Consider the following 19,061-nt stretch of genomic DNA (forward strand, 5'->3'; position numbering starts at 1 on the left):
GGCGCGAGGCCACAGGGCAAGTCAGTGGGCGAATCAGGGAAGAGAAAGACGCTGGTTTCCTTCTCTAACCACCTGGGAGGGCTACGCTTCCATATTTGGGACAGCGAGAGACTCAAACCTGCCCAACCCTCCACTCAAATGCTCACGGCCATTGCCTTAAAAATAAGGGCTTAGCGAGGACAAGTTCACGAGACTTACCCGAACCGCTGAGAAAGCCTTTAAAACACTGAACCCCTGGATGTCAGTGCAGGACATGGGCCATTGTGGAGGATAAAGCTTAAGGGGAAGGCTACAGACAGACAAGTGTAACAACCGCCCTGCGATGCACAGCCAAGCTTGGCTCCCGTGTAAATTACACGCAGGAGCCATTCTGACATGCTGTAGAAACAAAGGAGGCTGGCTGCAGAGTACTGTACATCTCCGGAGATAATTCTGCCAGGAGGGCCTGCATGCTGGGGAAATGCCAGGAAGACAGAAAATCCTTCCCAAGAGGACTGAGCTTAGAAGCAGTTCGCAGAGGGGGGTCCACAGTCTCCCTCGAGAAAAGCCCAGAGCGAGTGGCAAACCAGACAGACAGCCAGACTAGTCCCTATTTCACCAGGGCTGAGGTTTTGGCATTGGTCGCATTTCACTTCACAATGCAAGTGAGACCTTTGAAATTTGCCGTTAAAACAGAAGAGAGAGAGAGAGAACCCGACCCAGTACACAGTGGCCAATACCCTGGTGGTTATAGCACTCACCCGGGATGTGGGAGATCCAGGTTCTGCTCCGAATCAGGGAGAGCAGAGACTTGAGCTGAACCACTGGGCTCCTGGCTATTCCGTGTGTCTCTCCCTTCCCCCAAAATTCCACCCTGGACTTGAGAAAATTTCATCAAAATTGATACATTTCCACGGAATGTTTCTATTGTGACGAATTGGCATTTTCCAACACAAATGTTTCATCAAAAGGTTCCTGACCAGCTCTACCGAAAATGACCTCTTCTCCTGGGAGCATCATATCCCCCACTGTGGGCCCCTACAGGAGGTATGGGCTACTGCAGGGGTGGGCAAACTTTTTGGCCTGAGGGCCACATTGGGGAATAGAAATTGCATGGTGGGCCTGAATGCTCACAAAATTGGGGTTGGGGAGGGGGTGCGGGCTCTGGGGTGAGGCTGGGGATGAGAGGTTTGGAGTGTAGGAGGGTGCTCCATGCTGGGATTGAGGGGTTTGGGGAGCAGGAGGGGGATCAGGGCTGGGGCAGGGGGTTGGGGCATGGGGAGAGGCTCAGGGGTGCAGGCTCCAAGTGGCACTTACCTCAAGCGGCTCCCGGAAGCAGTGGCATGTCCCTTCTCCGGCTCCTATGCGTGGAGCGGCCCCTGATCCTTAGAGCGGGGCCATGCGGCTGCTTCCAGGAGCCACATGGTGCAGCCCCCGACCCAGCACCTCGTCTGGAGCACCGGAGTGGGGCAAGCCCCAGACCTCGCTCCCCAGCGGGAGCTCACAGACTGGCTTAAAACAGCTCAGGCCATAGTTTGCCCACCCCTGGGCTACTGGCTAGGCAACACTTTCCCTTTCTCAAAGCTCTTCTCCTATAGGCTGAGAGCACCGAGCCTCCCCCACGGCTGATCCCGTGCTGCTGCTTCTTTGCTGCATGGAGAATTGGGGACTTGGAAATGGCTGTCGCACTGGGGAGGCCAGAGTGGAACAAACCTAATGCTACTTTGAGAAGCACATCTAGATTCTGAGGAGCCAGATCCCTAGCCAGTGTAGATCAATGTTGCTCCATTGAAGTCAAAAGAGCTACACTGATTTACGCCAGCTGAGGATTTGGCCCTAAAAAAAAAAATCAAGCTGGTATGGCTTTGATTCAAATGCACCACAAACAACCGTTATACACACCCCATTGCTCACCCCTTCCAGTGAGGAGAATCAGGAGTCTCCCTCTAATATTGAGAAGCTCGCAGCGGTTTTTTATTGGGGTTAGAAAGGGATTCCTTCTCCTTTAAAGCAGGATTATATTTAAAGGAGCTATACAATCCTTCTATTCTTCTGATGGGACCCGTAACCAAGTCCCACTCTGTAATAAGTTACCAAGGCCACTCTTCAGTTCACAGAATGCTTCAGTTCACACCTTACACACACACACACCCCTTCTGCCCCTGTCAACCCGAACCATCCCAAGGAGCTTTTCAAGCTAGACAGGGATCATGCCACCCAGCACTGAAACGCAGCCAGCAATTCAGCAAACCATGTAACCCTCCCCAGACACACAGAGCGTGGCAATCCGAACGGGCGTCAAGTGGAACAATATGTGCGTCAAGCATGGTTAGGGTCAGAAAAGGGGGACTATACAAAGTAATAGCATTCACTGATTTGATTTACTCAAGTCAATTTCACTCACTCACTGCTACTCCAAACCAATTTCAGTTGTTTTTCTGGAAGAGTCAAAGGGAAGGAGTACGGAGGACACAACAGTAAGAGCCGGGACTCCGGGGTACTAGTCCCAGCTCTGTCACAGTCCTGCTGTCTGAGCCAAGCCAGTCTCTTAACCCAACTCCGCCTTACTTTGCCGTAAAGCGCTTCCCTGCCTCCCAGACCCAGTGCCTGCAGAAGTCTCTCTTTATACCTGGCTGATGCTGTGCAGACACATTTATAGGGTCTCTTGTTCAGCTGATATGAGGCAAAACACGGTGGACGAATTTTAACATACCAGAGAACAAGCACTAGGGTGCCGTGTCACAACATGGAGGACCCATTCTCCCAGAGTTCACTACTTCATTGGTGCAACTCATCCTCACTTAGACCTGGCTCTAAGACACTGTAGAAGCAACAGCAGCAGATTTGGGTGGCGCATATGTATGTATTTTAAATCCACACAGAATGCAAATGTTGTTCTTAGTGCTAGAGACACTTTGGGTCGGACAGGATTGTCCACGTATTTGAGGAAGAAAGAAAAAAAATTTAAAAAAAAATATCAGACAGTGATTTTTAAAAGGAGGTTCCACGGATCACCAGCTAGCATGTGAGCCCAGGGCTCACCATAGGGCTGGTGCATGCAGTTACCTGAGAAGCTCAACTGTATTTCTCTGCAAGAAGCTTCCAGCAAAAAACCACAAGGCTGCTGTTTATGAATCCCATCCCCTGTACCGCTGAATGGGAAGGGACCACATTCCAGCCCATTGTTTACCAGCCCACAAGGGGATATAAAAGGCGATGGAACTTTTTAAAAAACCACCACAGCTTGACAGGTTCTTTTAAGCTGCTCCAATCCTGGGAGTAAACATCCCCAGAATTTAGGCTCTGTTCCAGCATGTTGTGCTGGCTCCAAGACCCAGCCATTCTGAGCTGCTCCACCCTAACCTAGCAACTTGAATTGTCTTTATCTTCCAAGAACTTGCAGGTTGTGTGCGCCAGATAAAGGGACGGCTGAATTACCCCCTTGCTTGGGGCCATTAGCCTTTTTTATTTTTATTTTTTAGAAGACCAGTGAACAAAATATCCAGTAGGTTTTTGCACTTAGGCTAGTGAACTTTCCATGGCAGTCTTACCAGACGATCAGGCATTTTGGGGCTATTCCATTTATAAAATATACTGGACCAGGTAAGGTTGCATTAACAGTGCTCTTTTGTGATCACAAACCCAGACCTAAAGTTTATTGGTGTTGAAGGCATTCGTATACCTCCAGCCAGTGTGGCCTGGCAGGCCATCAGATACGAGGCCTTTGTAAAATCATGTCATTGTCACAACCATCTTGCTGCTGCTTCACTCTTTGCACATTTCTGGTCTGAACGAATATTTCATCTCCATTGGATGAAGTGAGCTGTAGCTCACAAAAGTTTATGCTCAGATAAATTGGTTAGTCTGTAAGGTGCCACAAGGACTCCTTTTCTTGTTGCGAATACAGACTAACACGGCTGCTCCTCTGAAACCTGAATCTTAACACTTGTTCTACGGTAGCATGTAGAGGTTCCACCTACTATCAGGGCCACTTGCAGTTTCTACTGGATACAGGCATCTTCACTTCCTGTCCTAGACTGTTGCGTAGTGCTGCCGTGCACCATTTGAACAATTGCTTTGTTCTACCCCAGAGACGAATGTGTGTCTAAGAATCACTTAGCTCACTAAGGGGCACATCCTTGGCTGGTATAACTTTTAATAACCCTTCTGATTTAGCTATGACATTTACACCAACTCAGTGTCTATCTCCATTTGTTTAAACTTGTGAAGGATCCTTCAGAATGACAGCCAATCAATGAATTATGGAAAACGCTTCGAGAATTCAAGAAAGAAAGATAATCTTCCTATAGAATTTGCAGACGGATTTATCAAATTCTGAAGCAGAAGGAGAATTTTCCATTTAATTCTGTTAGATGGTTTAAGAAGTTCTCTACAATGGATATTAACTCCATAGAAGAGGCATTTGAGGATGTGGAGAAGATTTCTCCGCACTGAGCCCTTTCAGTTCTAGGTCACGCTTGAGGGTGACCCATTGGCCAAGCGAGGTTTCAAAGTCAGAGATTTGCCTCCGGGGAACCAATGAGCTGGTGCCAGTAATAAAACAAGAGCCAGAGTGTACCAGAGGGAGCAGCCCGCTGTACAAGCAAGGCCCCACCCTGCCAGTGAGTTTGCAGAAAGGCTGCTGGCAGCTCTGTCCCTGGGTACCCTGGAGAGCATTCCCGCTTTCAGGGATGGTGAAATGTGCACTATGGTATTAGAGGATTAGTTGCTCTGTTTGACAGACACTCCAGGACAGCCATGGCTTTCTGAAGGATGCTATGTATGGAGTATATACGTCACATGCTATTTGTCAGCCAGTCAATGGTACAGAGTCCCCGAGACCCTGAAGCACCCTTTGTGCACATGGACTGTGGTGACAAAGAGCCCTTCACAATCATAATCACAGTCACTGTTGCATCCCTTCTAAGCAAAATATCTCTGCACTCTAGGGTTGCCACCTGTCCAGTTTTTAGCTTCTGTGTCTGGGTGCCATTTTGGGTTGCCAGGTGCTCGGTTTTCGAAAAGGGGACCTGGCAACCCTAAATAGCACCCAAACCAAAAGTCCAGTTACCGTGGGGCAGTGCTAGGTCATTAACCCATGGCAGCCCCTGCTCAGCCGGGGCCACCTCCTACGTGAAGGCAGGCTCCTTGAGACGACCCAGCGAGTGATGGGGGTAGAGCCTTCTGGGAAGAGGCGGGGCAGGGTGGGGCCTCAGGGGTTCGGTTACCAGCAATTAGAAAGGTGTCCCTAGCCTCTGTTTGCCAGAAGCTGGGAATGGGCGACAGGGGATGGATCACTTGATAATTGCCCTGTTCTGTTCATTCCCTCTGGGGCACCTGGCATTAGCCACTGTCGGAAGACAGGATACTGGGCTAGATGGACCTTTGGTCTGACCCAGTGTAGCCGTTCTTATGTGCCAACCCTACTGCACTCTGACCTCACATAATCGCGTCAGAACATGGCAGGTGCTGGAGGTTATCCACAGAGGGTCATGTAATTCTGCCACTAGTGAAAAAGAAAAACAATCCCCTTCCCTCCAATAAATTGGCCATAGAGGTATCTACTATGATTCCTCATAAAATATAGCTCTGAGGACATCACTGGACAGCATTTCAACAGAGGAATCCGTTCCTCAAAGGGAGTGAAGGTCTCACTTCAAAGCAGGTGAAGCAAAGAGGTTGAATTAACATGCAGCTCCAGTTATCTTAAATCCAACAGGTATCATCCCCAAAAGGAGAAGCAGTGGGATAAGAAGAGAGCTGGGCCTTTTGCAAGGGCTTTTTGGTTGAGGAGCTGGCTCAAAAGCCGAAAGGGAGGTTTTGTAATATGGACGTGAAATCCCATATAGTGGGTTTTGCAAGTGTTCTGGGGTCCTTCAAACAGGTGTTTGGAGACCCCAAATGTTCATAAACAAAAACAAATGACTGCAGTTGTGTCTGTGACGAGTGGGCAAATGGTTTCTATTTCTTCCCATCCTCATCTCCATCGTATTGTCTCCCCATCATGGAATGAAACATGGGACTAGATGACTCACTAGTGGGACAGAGCCCTCCCCCTGCTCTCCCCTAAGTCACAGCATCCAGTCTGGGCCAGGTGAATAGCGATCAAATTAAAGGGAGCAGGTTTTGCGCACAAATAGCCTGGAGTTGCCAGTTCTGGAGGGGGTCAACCACACGTTATGTCCTCGGGCAAACACTGAGGAAGTTTGTTAACGTACAGTCACTCCGTACAGCTGGGCTGCAGTAACATGCCGAAGTGCTAAGAGATTTCTTTGTAAAGTGACGGCGGAAAAGGGAGCTGGATGAGACTTGGGAGCAGGAGCAGCCCAACTGAGGCGCAGAAAGGATCAATCGGCTCCCTCCCACTGCCACTCACCCCTCACTGCCCCGGGAAACAGACAGCACAGCACCCGGTAGCTTGTGACCATCCAAGCCCAAGCCACGGCTCCTCGAAGGAAAAGCCGCCCAAACAGAGCAGCAGTCGCAGTGTTCAGGTGGTCCAAGTCATCAGTTTAACCTAGTAAAAGAGACTTCGATCTCTACCTGCATTTAGCTGGAAAGAGTTTCAGCTCCTAAGAACATCTGTCTAGTGAGTGATTTCATGTCGGCAACGAAGTCTTTAAAGGCTCTGTCGATCCTCCCCCAACCCGCCTTATATCGATGAATAAGATCAAACGCTCGTGGCAATTAGGTTTGATGGAACATTAAAGGGCAGGATGGGAAACCAAAAGCGCAGTCTTAAAAACTCTGTTAGCAATAACGGCAAGTTCATAACAGCAAAGGGCAAATCCTGGGTGGGCGTCTCAGCAGCACTCAGCACCGGCCCAATTCTGCTCCCGCTGGAGCGAACAGGACTTTTGCACGGCAACGGGAGCAAAGGTAGGCCAATGCTGAACATTTCTGAGAACCCTCGAGGAATGGCCAAGGGAGAGAGACTGGAGGGGAAATCGAGGGTGTGACAGTAGACCCCTGGCCAGAGACATGCTCGGAACTAGAGCTAGTGGGAAAAGGATCGCCAAAACCTGATTTCGACAGAAAAGGCTGTTTTCATCACAGTCTGCTCTAAACCATTTTAAAATAGGGTTGATTTGGACAACAATTCTTGTGGGGGAAAAACACTCCTAGAAAGGAAGGTACAGCATGACAAAAGAGGGTGAGAGAGCCATGCAAGTGTGCCCAGAGGCAGAAGGAACCGGGTGGCGGGAAGTATTTCCTGTCCAGAAGACAAGCCATGCTGCTCAATCAATCTTCTATGGGCCCACTGTATCCCAAGTGGGATTGTCTTAAAAATGAGGCTCAAGAGTGCGGACTTGAGCCTTGCATTGCACAAGCTTCTACTGACCGACAGCAGCACCGACTGCTGCTCCAATCCTCAGTCCCCTCCCACTGAAGAGGACAGGCCGCACCATCGGGGTTTTGGGCATGACCAGGGAAACCAAGTTTATTTGAACTTTTGGCCCAAGATAGGATTTGAACTGAGGATTCCAGTGGAAACAGGCCAGCGCACAGACACCGCATTTGATTGGATATCCAGGGCTTACTTCAGGGCTATGAGAATTTGCAACCCTACCAGATCTCTAAGGCTAAGCAAGGCCAGGCCAATAATTGGATTGGGAGGACGCTACGGAAATCCTGGGTGCAGCACAAAGTGGGTGTCGGTGAATTGACAGGACGAACTCTGCGTGGGCACCAAACCGGCATGGCGTTGGGGGAGCACTGCACATCTAGAGGTAAAATGTTCCAGCCAGGTGTGATCAGTAAAGACTTTTCACAACAGGTGGGGGCTAGCTTTTGCGGTCTGAGTGATTCCAATTTGACCTTCTACCTTAAAAAAAAAGCAAGCAGCCACCCTCTGTACTTTTAATTGAGACTATTCCCAACTGATCATGCAGCTATTGCATTCAACACCACAGGCGGCTGCATTTAAGTAGCAGGGGAAAAGATCCCTAGATGCATTATTATTTCTACAGAGACCCCAATTTGTAAAATGCTTTGGAACATTCAAGGTGCGACGAGTTGCTATGTATGCACAATAAGCAAATCACTGTTGCATTAAAAGTGCCCAGATTTTGGATACAAACTAGTTCTCTTTCCAGGTTCTTATACGTTGCCCTGTGCTGTAGCATCAGCAAACAAGCTGCTTGGGCTGGAGGTTTGCAAAGGGGATGCTCCTCAGTGGTTTGAGCATTGGCCTGCTAAACCCAAGGTTGTGAGTTCAATCCTTGAGGGGGCCATTTACGGATCTGGGGCAAAAACTGGGGACTGGTCCTGCTTTGAGCAGGGGGTTGGACTAGATGACCTCCTGAGGTCCCTTCCAACTCTGATATTCTATGATTCTATCATGACGGAGGCCTGCTTTGGTGCCTCAGCTAGGAAGCCTGGGAGTTTGTTTTTCTTTGGCCAGCCAAATCACATGCTTCCTCTCTGTAGCAAGTCTGAAACAGCTCCCACCTGAGTCCACTGCAAGACTCAAGCTGCCCAGTGCCTCCCAGGTCAGCTGCTCTGAAACTGTGTCAGCCACACGCAGGAGACAGCCAGACGAATGCTTCCTCCCACCCACCCCCTCCCCGACCCACTAATTGGTCCTAAAGCAGACACAACCCACTGAGGATAAATGGGCCAGCCAGCTTGCTCTCCCATTACATGCACAAAAGAACATCTATGCTGTGCACTGCGGTAACCCGGAGGGAAAGCGAAGGATTGTTTTGTGTATCAGCCACATGACAGATAAAGTGCCAGAGAAACCTCCTGATGGATGATGATTTTAATCCAGTTTGAAATCTGAAAGCTCCCCAAGAGCTCTCCCTGGTTTGCTGATACCTCCTGCTTCCAGAAAGGAGACTTGTCCAGGCTGGGGCATGGTGCTGGGCTGTGACTGGGTGGCAGAGGGGATAAAACAGCTGCTTCCAAAGAAAATCCTTTCACAGCTGGGTCCTTTTGCACACACACGACCATCCCTCACTGAAACCTTGCAACACATTACACGGGCCGCAGCCAAAATCCCCAGATGTCTATAATCAATCTTGAAAGGCTGTCACATCATCATCTGCTTGATCACTCGGCAGCAGGCAAAAACAATTACTGCCCTCCCCCGCCTCCTCCAAAAGCCTCCCATACACACGGCATGCTCAGTGCCAGGATCCCATGGATGCAGGACGCGTGGCAGCAGGGACTCCGAATCAGAGGAAATGCTAGGAATGCTTTGACGGTGTCTAAAATATTATTGTGCAGCCACCCAATTGCGCTAAGCTTCAAACTAGGGTTACGTACACGTCTGTGTATGCTATTTTATACACCCACAGGGGAGTGTACATACGCACACACACGGCTCTATTATACGGACATGAGCTTAACCTACAATTCGGAAGTCCTGAAATCAAGACTGGAGGCCTTTCTAAAAGATGTGCTCGAGCACAACCAGGAGTTAGGGACTCGAAGCAGAAATCACTGAGTGAAATTCGCTGATCTTCATTAGACCAGACATCAGACCAGATGATCACATGGTCCCTTCTATTAACCTGGCCCTTTTGTAGCACCTACAGTGTAATGCATACAGATTCGCAACATCCTCAAGGGGGAGGTAAGTCACGTCTCAGTTCTGTCTACACAACAGCAGCACGGCTACAGTGCTGCAGCTGGGCCCCCGTAACCCCTGTAGCGACAGAAGGAGTTTTTTTTAAATCGAGGTAGGTAATCCTGCTCTCCGAGAGGCAGCACCTAGGTCAACTGAAGAATCCCTCCATTCCCCTAGCCAGATCTCCATGGGGGGTGGGGGTGGGGGGTCAACCTAACTACAGTGCTCAGGACAACATTTAACACTTAATCTCTCTGTACCTCAATTCCCCTGCTATGTAATAGGAATAATAATTCTCTCTTTGGCCATCTGGTCTATTTAGACTGTAAGCTCTTTAGGGCAGGGACTGTCTCTTATTCCGTGCATTACAATGCCCAGCACAATAGGGACCTGGTCTCGGCTGGTGCATCGAGATTCTACTAAAAATAAAGGCATTGTCCATTCTGCCAGGATGCTGTCAGGTCTATTGTGGCCTAGAATCTAAGCCAACTCTGAGAACAAGGGAAATGCTTGGTTCTTTTTTAAATCGTTCCCCTGCAGGTTTTATAACCCGTGAACTAGGCTTCCAAGGGAGGCTGTGGAATCCCCGTCATTGGAGATTTTCAAGAACAGGTTGGACAAACCCCTGTCAGGGATGGTCTAGGTTTATTTGGTCCTGCCTCAGTGCAGGGGAGCTGGAGTTGATGACTTCTCAAGGTCCCTTCCAGCCTGACATTTCTATGATTCTTTATCTGGTGGTTTTTTTTTTAAAGCCCCAGCTCCTGGATTCAGATGATTAGGTGAGAATCTCAGCTCATTTTTAAAGTTCCTAGCTCTCATGGTTACAGGGAAAAACTTGAAAGCATGACCAGAGTGCAACCTCAAGGTTCAGAAACCCAAAGACAAAGAAAAACAGCATAAAACTTGTCATGATTGTCAAGCCAATCCTGTAGTTTTTTGGGCCCGGCTCCTGATGTTTGAACACTTGGGATTGTCAGTACTGGGATCAGGAGGGGTTAAAGTTCTCAGTCACAGCTGCTTGATTGTCAGTTTGGTTCCTGAAAAAACTGTACATTTGAAGGGGAAGGGGGAGGAGAGAGAGTGATCCTTTCAGGTTTCAGAGTAACAGCCGTGTTAGTCTGTATTCGCAAAAAGAAAAGGAGTACTTGTGGCACCTTAGAGACTAACCAATTTATTTGAGCATGAGCTTTCGTGAGCTACAGCTCACTTCATCGGATGCATGCCGTGGAAACTGCAGCAGACTTTATTTATACACAGAGAATATGAAAAAATACCTCCTCCCACCCCACTGTCCTGCTGGTAATAGCTTATCTAAAGTGATCATCAGGTGGGCCATTTCCAGCACAAATCCAGGTTTTCTCACCCTCCACCCCCCCACACAAATTCACTCTCCTGCTGGTGATAGCCCATCCAAAGTGACAACTCTTTACACAATGTGCATGATAATAAAGTTGGGCCATTTCCTGCACAAATCCAGGTTCTCTCACCCCCTCACCCCCCTCCCAAAAACCACACACACAAACTCACTATCCTGCCGGTAATAGCTCATCCAAAGTGACCATTCTCCCTACAATGTGCATAATTAAGGTGGGCCATTTCCAGCACAAATCCAGGTTTTCTCACATCCCCTTTCAGTTTTCAACAGGCTCTTCATAAAACTCAGGCCAGGAACTGCTGTTTAACTTTCCATCCTGAGGACCTGAAATCATCCTTCAACGCAGGCCCCCCTCTGTTGGAGTGGCTCAGCCAGCCGGAACACGAGCACAGCACTCGCAAGTCTTCAATGACAACTATATTTTTAGAAGCACTTATCCAGCCATTTGCTCAGCGAGAGGTCACCCTGGGGGTTTTCCCTGCCCTGCTCGCTCCAAGCCAAAGTCAGCACACAGACACATATGAAGGAGCTTCAGTCAATGACACTCTGTCATCTGAAGGTCAGCCACCTTCCAGAGGCCCTCTCTGCACTAGCCTTCTTTGTAAGTTTCTCATTTGCCACAAGGAGCTCCCAGTCTAAATTAAGCCGGGACACAGCCAGGGATGGTGGTAACTCTCTGGTGGCGTGGGAGATTGGACATGGTGTTCCAGCAGTAAGAAGGTGTGGCTGCTTTGGCTAGCAACGAAGATGCCTGGAAGACTGGCAAGAAATGGCACTGTTGGTTTTTAGGATCCCTTTGATTCACACTTTCACACTGAAGTTCATTACATTTGCATGAGCAGCCATGCGGGAGGAGGAAATTTCCCCTCTGGGTACTTTGCATGAGAGCATTTCAGTCAACGGCACTAGTTTCCAAGAACACTGATAGTTTCAAGACATAAGCAAGGGATCATCAAGATGCATTAACCCGAGAGGTCAATATTGGACACAGTCATTACAAACTCCTGCCACATGGGCTTGTTTATATGTAGGGCTTCTGTTTTTGGGGGTTATTCATTTCATCTTTGGGAGATTATTTTTTAGCAATTCTTGAGTTTTATGTAGATGTCCAGAATCGGGGGTTTTCGAGGCTCTCTCTTTGTATAGTCATGTAATATTATATACATTGCCCATTACAGTAGTATATACTGTAATGAGTAATCTCTCGTAATGATCCCTAGTACGCTTTAACATACTACTCTTTCAAACAGCACTACATTAAAGCGCACTAGAGTACCTCTAGTGCACACCAGCAAGGTCTACATGGACCAATTAATGCACATGTTTGTGCGCTTTAAAAATCACACCCCCGAAATCCATATTACTGCTCCATGTAAACAACCCCTTAGATACAAGTAAGTATTTCTACTGTTTATTGGATAAACACATTTTTAAATCAAGGGTATTTTATTAGTGTTTAACTGGTTAAAACCTAGAATCAGAAGCCCTCTTTATGTGTCACTTCAAAACCACCTCCTAACAGTGGGAACAGCTGCCAAGCCCAGACAAGACCAAACGCCCCCGACTCTGGTTAAATAACACGGTGCTGTTAAGAACTGCAGCAGAAAGAAGTGCATGGTGCACCATGCAAGGGAAGTTTCATGTCAAAAGAGATACTTGCATGTGTTCTGCAATACACAAGTGTTCACTCAGCCACATCCTTTGTGCAGCATAGGTCTGCTCTGACAGCCCCATAAAGGTATGAGGTGCTACTATCTCCATGATGCAAATGGGGAAACTGAGGCATGGAGCAGCTATATGTAATGACAAACTTGAACCGAAACCCAGATCCGAAAATCCTAATCCGCACTTCACAAATTAGGGCCATCTCTAGGCAATGACAAGCTCCAGATCACACAGGAACTCTGTGGCAGAGCCAAACACAACCCCCTATCTCCTGACTCCCGGGGCCAGGTACATTAAAAGCGAGGTAAGCCTTCCCTGCAGCCAATGAGAAGGACAAAACGTTGCCTTCCATACCACCTTTCACACAAAGCTATCAGAACCTTGTAAACTTGGATTAAGTTTTGCACAAACCGGGAAGTAAGTCCTGTACTGAAGGATCACTTCACCCATCTCTGAGGTGGAATACAGCAGCTGTTTAACAGAGCAGAGCAGTTTTACATAGCAGCCTAGGGCAGGAAGTGAAGAACTCTGTAGCCAGTTGAAATTACAGCAGGGTATTTAAGGAGGTCGGAGTGTAATTAACAGAGCTGGAGTTTAGCCAGAATTGCAGGGCTAAAGCAGTGTCACATGCTGCCAAGCAAACTAAAATACAAAGCCCTGAGCTTCTGAAAAGAATGGACTTGAACAAAAATTAAATGAGAGCTAATTTTCCTAATCATTTCCTGCCATTACACACATTCCCCTGAGCAGGAGGATTTGCTTAGAAATACTAACATACGTGAACTGTGTTGATGGGGACAGGTCTGAGCTCCCTCACACCTTCCTGACTCTGCTGTTAACCTTGGTGTATCTTTTCCTATGACAAGTTGTTTCATGTCCTCAGCTACCTGGTGACACAAATCGCTTTGTCCTTAATAAAAATCTACAATTTCAGACTTCAAATGTTATGGGATGGCCTGGTTAAGGCCATATCCTACTGACCTCTACTGGAAGGAATCAGGAATTCAGCTGTGTGTCCTATGCCCTACAGCATGAACAGCTAATGGAGATTCTATGTTAAAGTTTGGGATAAGAAGCCAGTGGCTTTGGAGCAGAAGCACCAGGGCTCTCGCACAGCTTTGGCAGAAAAGTTCCAAGGGCAGCATAGCGAATTTCCAAGGTAGCCCTGGATTTGTTACAATAATCAGGCGTGGCTCTTGCTTTGCTAGGATGAGCAAGTGAGTGCAGCAATTGCGACGGCAGGATTCTGAACAGATCTCTCAGAACTGCAAACTACAGGCAGTTTCACAGCACGCAAAGTCCCACACCAACTTCAGTGTAGTACTTTGCCCTGTGCTCCTTTCCCTCCCTCCCCCCATGCTAAGCACCCAGGTAGCTTCTCTCTCTGCCGCGCTCTCCTCTACAGAGATCAATTGAGTCCCCCTGCCAGATTGCTTCAGTCACGTCACAACCTACTGCCGCCATCTCTGGCGTAGCAAACCCCCACCTCTCAAAACACCAAACTGCAGCTGCTTTCAAGAAATCACACATAGAAGGGGGGTGTGGGGGGGCGGGGGCAGCAGATTACAACCCAGAATGAGAGCCAGCATTACCATGCAGCTCCTTCTAATCACAAGTGGTGGCAAAGGCAACAAAGCACATGACGGATGCCCAGTGGCGGGGGTAGGAGTATTAAAGTCTTCTTGTCACCCATGTTTGATGGTGGCTCTTTAAGAGATGGAGAATTCTTCCGGCCCAGAAGTCTGTTTAATGCGTGAGTGTATGTGCCAGGCCGCGGGGCAGAGGTCAGGGAGAACCGGATGGGGCTGTAAGTACATCCTTTCCATCCCCCAGTTCCAATGCACTAATAGCACCATTTGCTAATAAAATACCTGAAATAAGGTCACACCTGTCTCAGTCTCTACAGTCAATACGGCCATTGGCCAAGAGCATCTAAAACCTTCTAACACCCACACACAACCCTCTTCCCTGACCCTGTGAGGAAAGAGTAGAGGCAAAAGGGAGGCATTTTTAAAGCCACTTGCCACAAAATTTCAGGGCTCTGCATTAGTCTGGGGTGGGGGAAATGTGGAGCCTCAGCGGGAATGAGATCTTAGGCAGGGCACACCAGGCTGCAACCTGACAGAACTTAGGAAGCCCACACACTTAGGAAGCCCACCTCGCTTCCTTTCACATGTCTGATACAAGCAGCAAGAGTTCAGAGCCCGCCCATTTTATTCCAAAGCGATTTCAGCAGCTGCTTGGCTCCTGTTTGACAGCAGAGCAAGGGAAGATACATTTGCTGTGCCAACAAGAGGACATAACCTGGGCCACGTGTCATTGGCTCCAGGGCAGCCCCGCAAGGAGAACAGGCTCACTTCCTCCCCTCCCTTTCCTTTCCCCTGGCAATAATTTGTGGCCTGTCGCTCCACTTGAAAACTTTATTTACAGGAGAGCCAGAAGCGTTGGCCACTTGCTATGCTAGCTGTGAAGGGAACAGGAAGTACCTGAGAGATGGGAAGAACTATGTAGAGTGCTGGGTGAACATTACCTGCTTCAGCCTCCTGTGAAACACTGTCTCCATTTTACCCAGAGAGACGAGGGAAACTGAGGCATAGAGTGGGTAAAGCGACATGCTCGAAGTCTTAGAGCAAGACAGCTGCAGAGCTGGGTACAGCCCCCAGGAGCCCTGCACCCACTCCCCGGCTTTAAGCACCAGACCAGAGATGCTGGTGGAGGTATGGGAAGACAGCATGAGATATACAGAAAGATGTGCAAACTACCAATGTACCTGAAGGTACCTATGAACAGTGCTGACAGCTTTGCAGCTGCCAGCCTGTTCTGCCTCTCTTGCCAACAAAATTTGAATCAAACTTTCATCTTTCTTAAAATAACTGGACAAAATGTTCCCAAAATATGAAGGGTTTCTATGGCAATGCCTGTATTTGCTAGCCGTAAGGTGGAAAGCGACCAGGCGACTTGCTACCCGTTCACGCATCCAAACAAAAACTTTCTCTGAGTGGAATAACATTATGAACCTGACTTCCGTATCTTCCTCTGTACTGCTCCCAGAACCAGGTCCCAGAGATCAGTGGTCTCAACTTATTCTTTTAACATCCACCCCACCCCGATGGTGAGCATCAGCAGAAATAGCGTGGACTGAATATCTAAACCGCTGATCCTTCTATCTGGACCCAGCAGTCTCTGATCAGAGGTCCGTGTGGGAGGCCTCTGGTGGGGCGGTGCCAGAGGCATCACCTGTTGCTGCCTTAATGCCACAAGTGATTAGCAGGAAAAACGGAAGCGAACTGTAAGTAGTGAACACATACACAGCACGCCACAGATTTACATTTTGCTACACCCCTGTGAGGCAGGTGAAAAGTCACTCTACCCATTTTACAGATGGGAACACAGAGTCCCCATTGCAAGAAGAGCACGTGCTGAGTTGAATGCCAAGTTCTGCACAGCACATGCACACTGGCACCTGCGGGCATGCAATGCAGCACGCACACACTTTGGAGGATTTGACCCAGAAAAGAAAATGCCTTGAGCAGGATTATGCTGAAGCAATGGCAGGGATAGAACCAGTAGACCTTCTTAGCAATGCAGGCTACCATCCATAAGATATAATTTTATATCTGATGGAGGTCATAATTGTTCTGAGCCTGAGGAACAATCTTGTCTTTACATGCCGGAAACTAGTTATTATTTATTACTAGAAATATGTTTAAGTGATTCTCTTGTCCTTGAGATACCAGAATCAGAGTGGCGTGTAGCCATATGAAATGTGTTCTGTGGGCCTTCATTCCATAGCTGAGTCCACCCTACAGATGCAGAGCTCTTGGCTCCAGAGAATTGGACTCCAAGGAATAAATCCCTTTACTTAAATCTAACAAAGATACAAACAGGCTCAGGACCTTGGGATAATGCTGGTGTTAATACTGGGAGCTCTAGTTTTAGCAAAGAGACAAGAAGTCTAGAATGCACAGTCCAGAAAAAGAAGAGAGTTCAGAACAAGAACATGTATCTTCCATCCTGCCCTTCTGGGAAATCTCTCCAAGAGCTAAAATTAAATATTCCCAAGTTTGGAGATTTTGTCTGAAGGGAAGGGGGGGCGATTTTTTAAAAAAAGTTTACTGCTATACTGCCAGTATAAGTGGGTGGTCCTTCTGGAAAAATTAGAGAGAGAGATACAGCCCCACAAAAGCGGTTTCCCATTGGATTCCAGGAATGAGCCCTGCATAGTCAATTCCCCCTCAGCATGCCTCATTGCTGTGGCATTATATTGGCATCCATCCACAACAAAACAGAGAGGCAGGAGCACTACAAGACCTGCAGATCAATTTTCTCACTGAATTGAGCGGGTTTCTCTGCTCAAAACAGCTGTACCGGATGTTATGATCACTTAAAAAAACCTTCCCTCCCACAATTTGGTATCCTGGCACCTAACTTCCCTCACCCAGAGGAGCTGGGTCTGATTCTGCCGAGCGAAATAAGCGTTAATTGATATAATTAAAAACTAAAGTCACATAAATGCTTGTGCTAATGAGCCAAAGGAAACGACCAGGGCATAAACCCGGGAAGATCAGAAGTAACGGAACTCAACAATGAAACCCAGGCACAGGGGACCCCTGGCGCTCTCCGCAGCGAGAGACGGAGACGCGTAGCAAGCCTATTGCCAGGCAGGGAGGTTAAAGAAGGAGCCGCACGGGAAGCGGGGGAGAGGGGGCTCAAGAGGGGCGCGGGTCACTCACCTTGGAGCTGGGCGGACAGGGCTTCCTGCTGCTGCCTGTATTTCAGAGCCAGGGCTTCGGCGCCCTTCGCCTTCTGCTGCAAGTGGCCGTACATGAAAACCCCGGAGCCCAAACACGCCACCGCCACCAGGCAGAAGCCCGTTTGCAGGAGCCCCTTTTGCCTCCGCGAGCACATGCCGGTGCCCATGACCAGCCCGGAGCCGAGCGGCCCCGCCGCTGCGCCGCCTCCCTGCTCCCCCTAGAGCAGCCGCCGGGCGCCGCGGCGCCAGGCTCCCCGCCAGCGGCACATCCCCGAAGTTCTCCCCTTCCCCAGCCCCTTGCTGGGCGAGGCTGCTTCTCTCCCGCCCGCCCCGAGAGCGGGGCGCAAGGGCCCGACGCCTCAGCGCCCGCAGGCGAGGGGGGCCGACACGCCGCCAAAGTGCCCGGGGAGGCGCCCGCGCGAGCCTGGTCCCGGGGAAGGGGCCGGCGGCGGCGGCTGGGGGCGGCTGGAGCGAGGGGCGGGAAGCAGCCGCGGGGAAGGGGGCCGTGGGAAAGTTTTGCTTCCCATGTGCTGCAAAAAAAAAAAAGAAAAAAAAAATAGGAAGAATCCGAACTCGGCGCGATGGAGGCGTCTTGGCCCTGCGGCCCCCCCCCCCTCCTCCTCCTCCTCCCCCCCCCTTTCCTGCGGGAGTCTCCCGACTTTCCGGCCCTTGCCTCCTCGCCCCCCCCCGGCCTCAAACTTGCAACAATTTCAAAGAGGAAGCCACAGCCCCCGGCCGGGGGCTCCGGGGGGGGGACTGACAGGAAAATTGACCAATGCACCCGAGCGGCTGCCGCAGAGAGTCCGCCCTCTTAGGAGGCGCTGGAGGACCCGCGGGGGGGGTGGGGGGCGTGATTTGGGGAGGAGCTGAGCTGGGCCGGGGGAGCAAAGCGTGGGGCGGCGGGACCCAGGAAGGATCGAAGAGGAGGGGCCGGGGGGGGGGGAGGCTGCAGCAGCAGCATAGGGGGGCTTGGGGCTGTTTTGAGGAGGAAGAGGTTGGATGGATGTAAGCGTGCAGGGGGTATTGCCGGGAAGGGGGAGCAGGCAGGGCTGTAGCGTGGGGATGGGGTGTTGCTGGGAAGGGGGCAGGCAGGGCCGTAGCGTGGGGATGGGGTGTTGCCGGGAAGGGGGAGCAGGCAGGGCCGTAGCGTGGGGATGGGGTGTTGCCGGGAAGGGGGAGCAGGCAGGGCCGTAGCGTGGGGATGGGGTGTTGCTGGGAAGGGGGAGCAGGCAGGGCCGTAGCGTGGGGATGGGGTGTTGCCGGGAAGGGGGAGCAGGCAGGGCTGTAGCGTGGGGATGGGGTGTTGCCGGGAAGGGGGAGCAGGCAGGGCTGTAGCGTGGGGATGGGGTGTTGCCGGGAAGGGGGAGCAGGCAGGGCTGTAGCGTGGGGATGGGGTGTTGCCGGGAAGGGGGAGCAGGCAGGGCTGTAGCGTGGGGATGGGGTGTTGCCGGGAAGGGGGAGCAGGCAGGGCTGTAGCGTGGGGATGGGGTGTTGCCGGGAAGGGGGAGCAGGCAGGGCTGTAGCGTGGGGATGGGGTGTTGCTGGGAAGGGGGCAGGCAGGGCTGTAGCGTGGGGATGGGGTGTTGCTGGGAAGGGGGCAGGCAGGGCTGTAGCGTGGGGATGGGGTGTTGCTGGGAAGGGGGCAGGCAGGGCTGTAGCGTGGGGATGGGGTGTTGCCGGGAAGGGGGAGCAGGCAGGGCTGTAGCGTGGGGATG

General features: G+C 50.2%; 1 protein-coding gene across 4 annotated transcripts in view; it reads right to left on the bottom strand.

The window, feature by feature from the left end:
* LOC140900196 (uncharacterized) overlaps nt 1-17,955 on the bottom strand; it is a 72,256-nt gene extending 54,301 nt beyond the window's left edge. For 3 of the 4 annotated variants that reach the window (XM_073317042.2, XM_073317041.2, XM_073317039.2), the window contains exon 1: nt 17,327-17,954. In XM_073317042.2, the coding sequence (XP_073173143.1) occupies nt 17,327-17,513 (187 nt within the window). In that variant the 5' untranslated portion in view covers nt 17,514-17,954. Of the gene's footprint in view, nt 1-17,326 lie in introns of all 4 variants that reach the window. The other variant, XM_073317040.2, reaches the window with a different exon arrangement.
* Between the last annotated feature and the right edge of the window lie 1,106 nt (nt 17,956-19,061).

Source organism: Lepidochelys kempii, chromosome 18 (assembly GCF_965140285.1).
Source record: "Lepidochelys kempii isolate rLepKem1 chromosome 18, rLepKem1.hap1, whole genome shotgun sequence".
Taxonomy (NCBI): Eukaryota; Metazoa; Chordata; order Testudines; family Cheloniidae; genus Lepidochelys; species Lepidochelys kempii.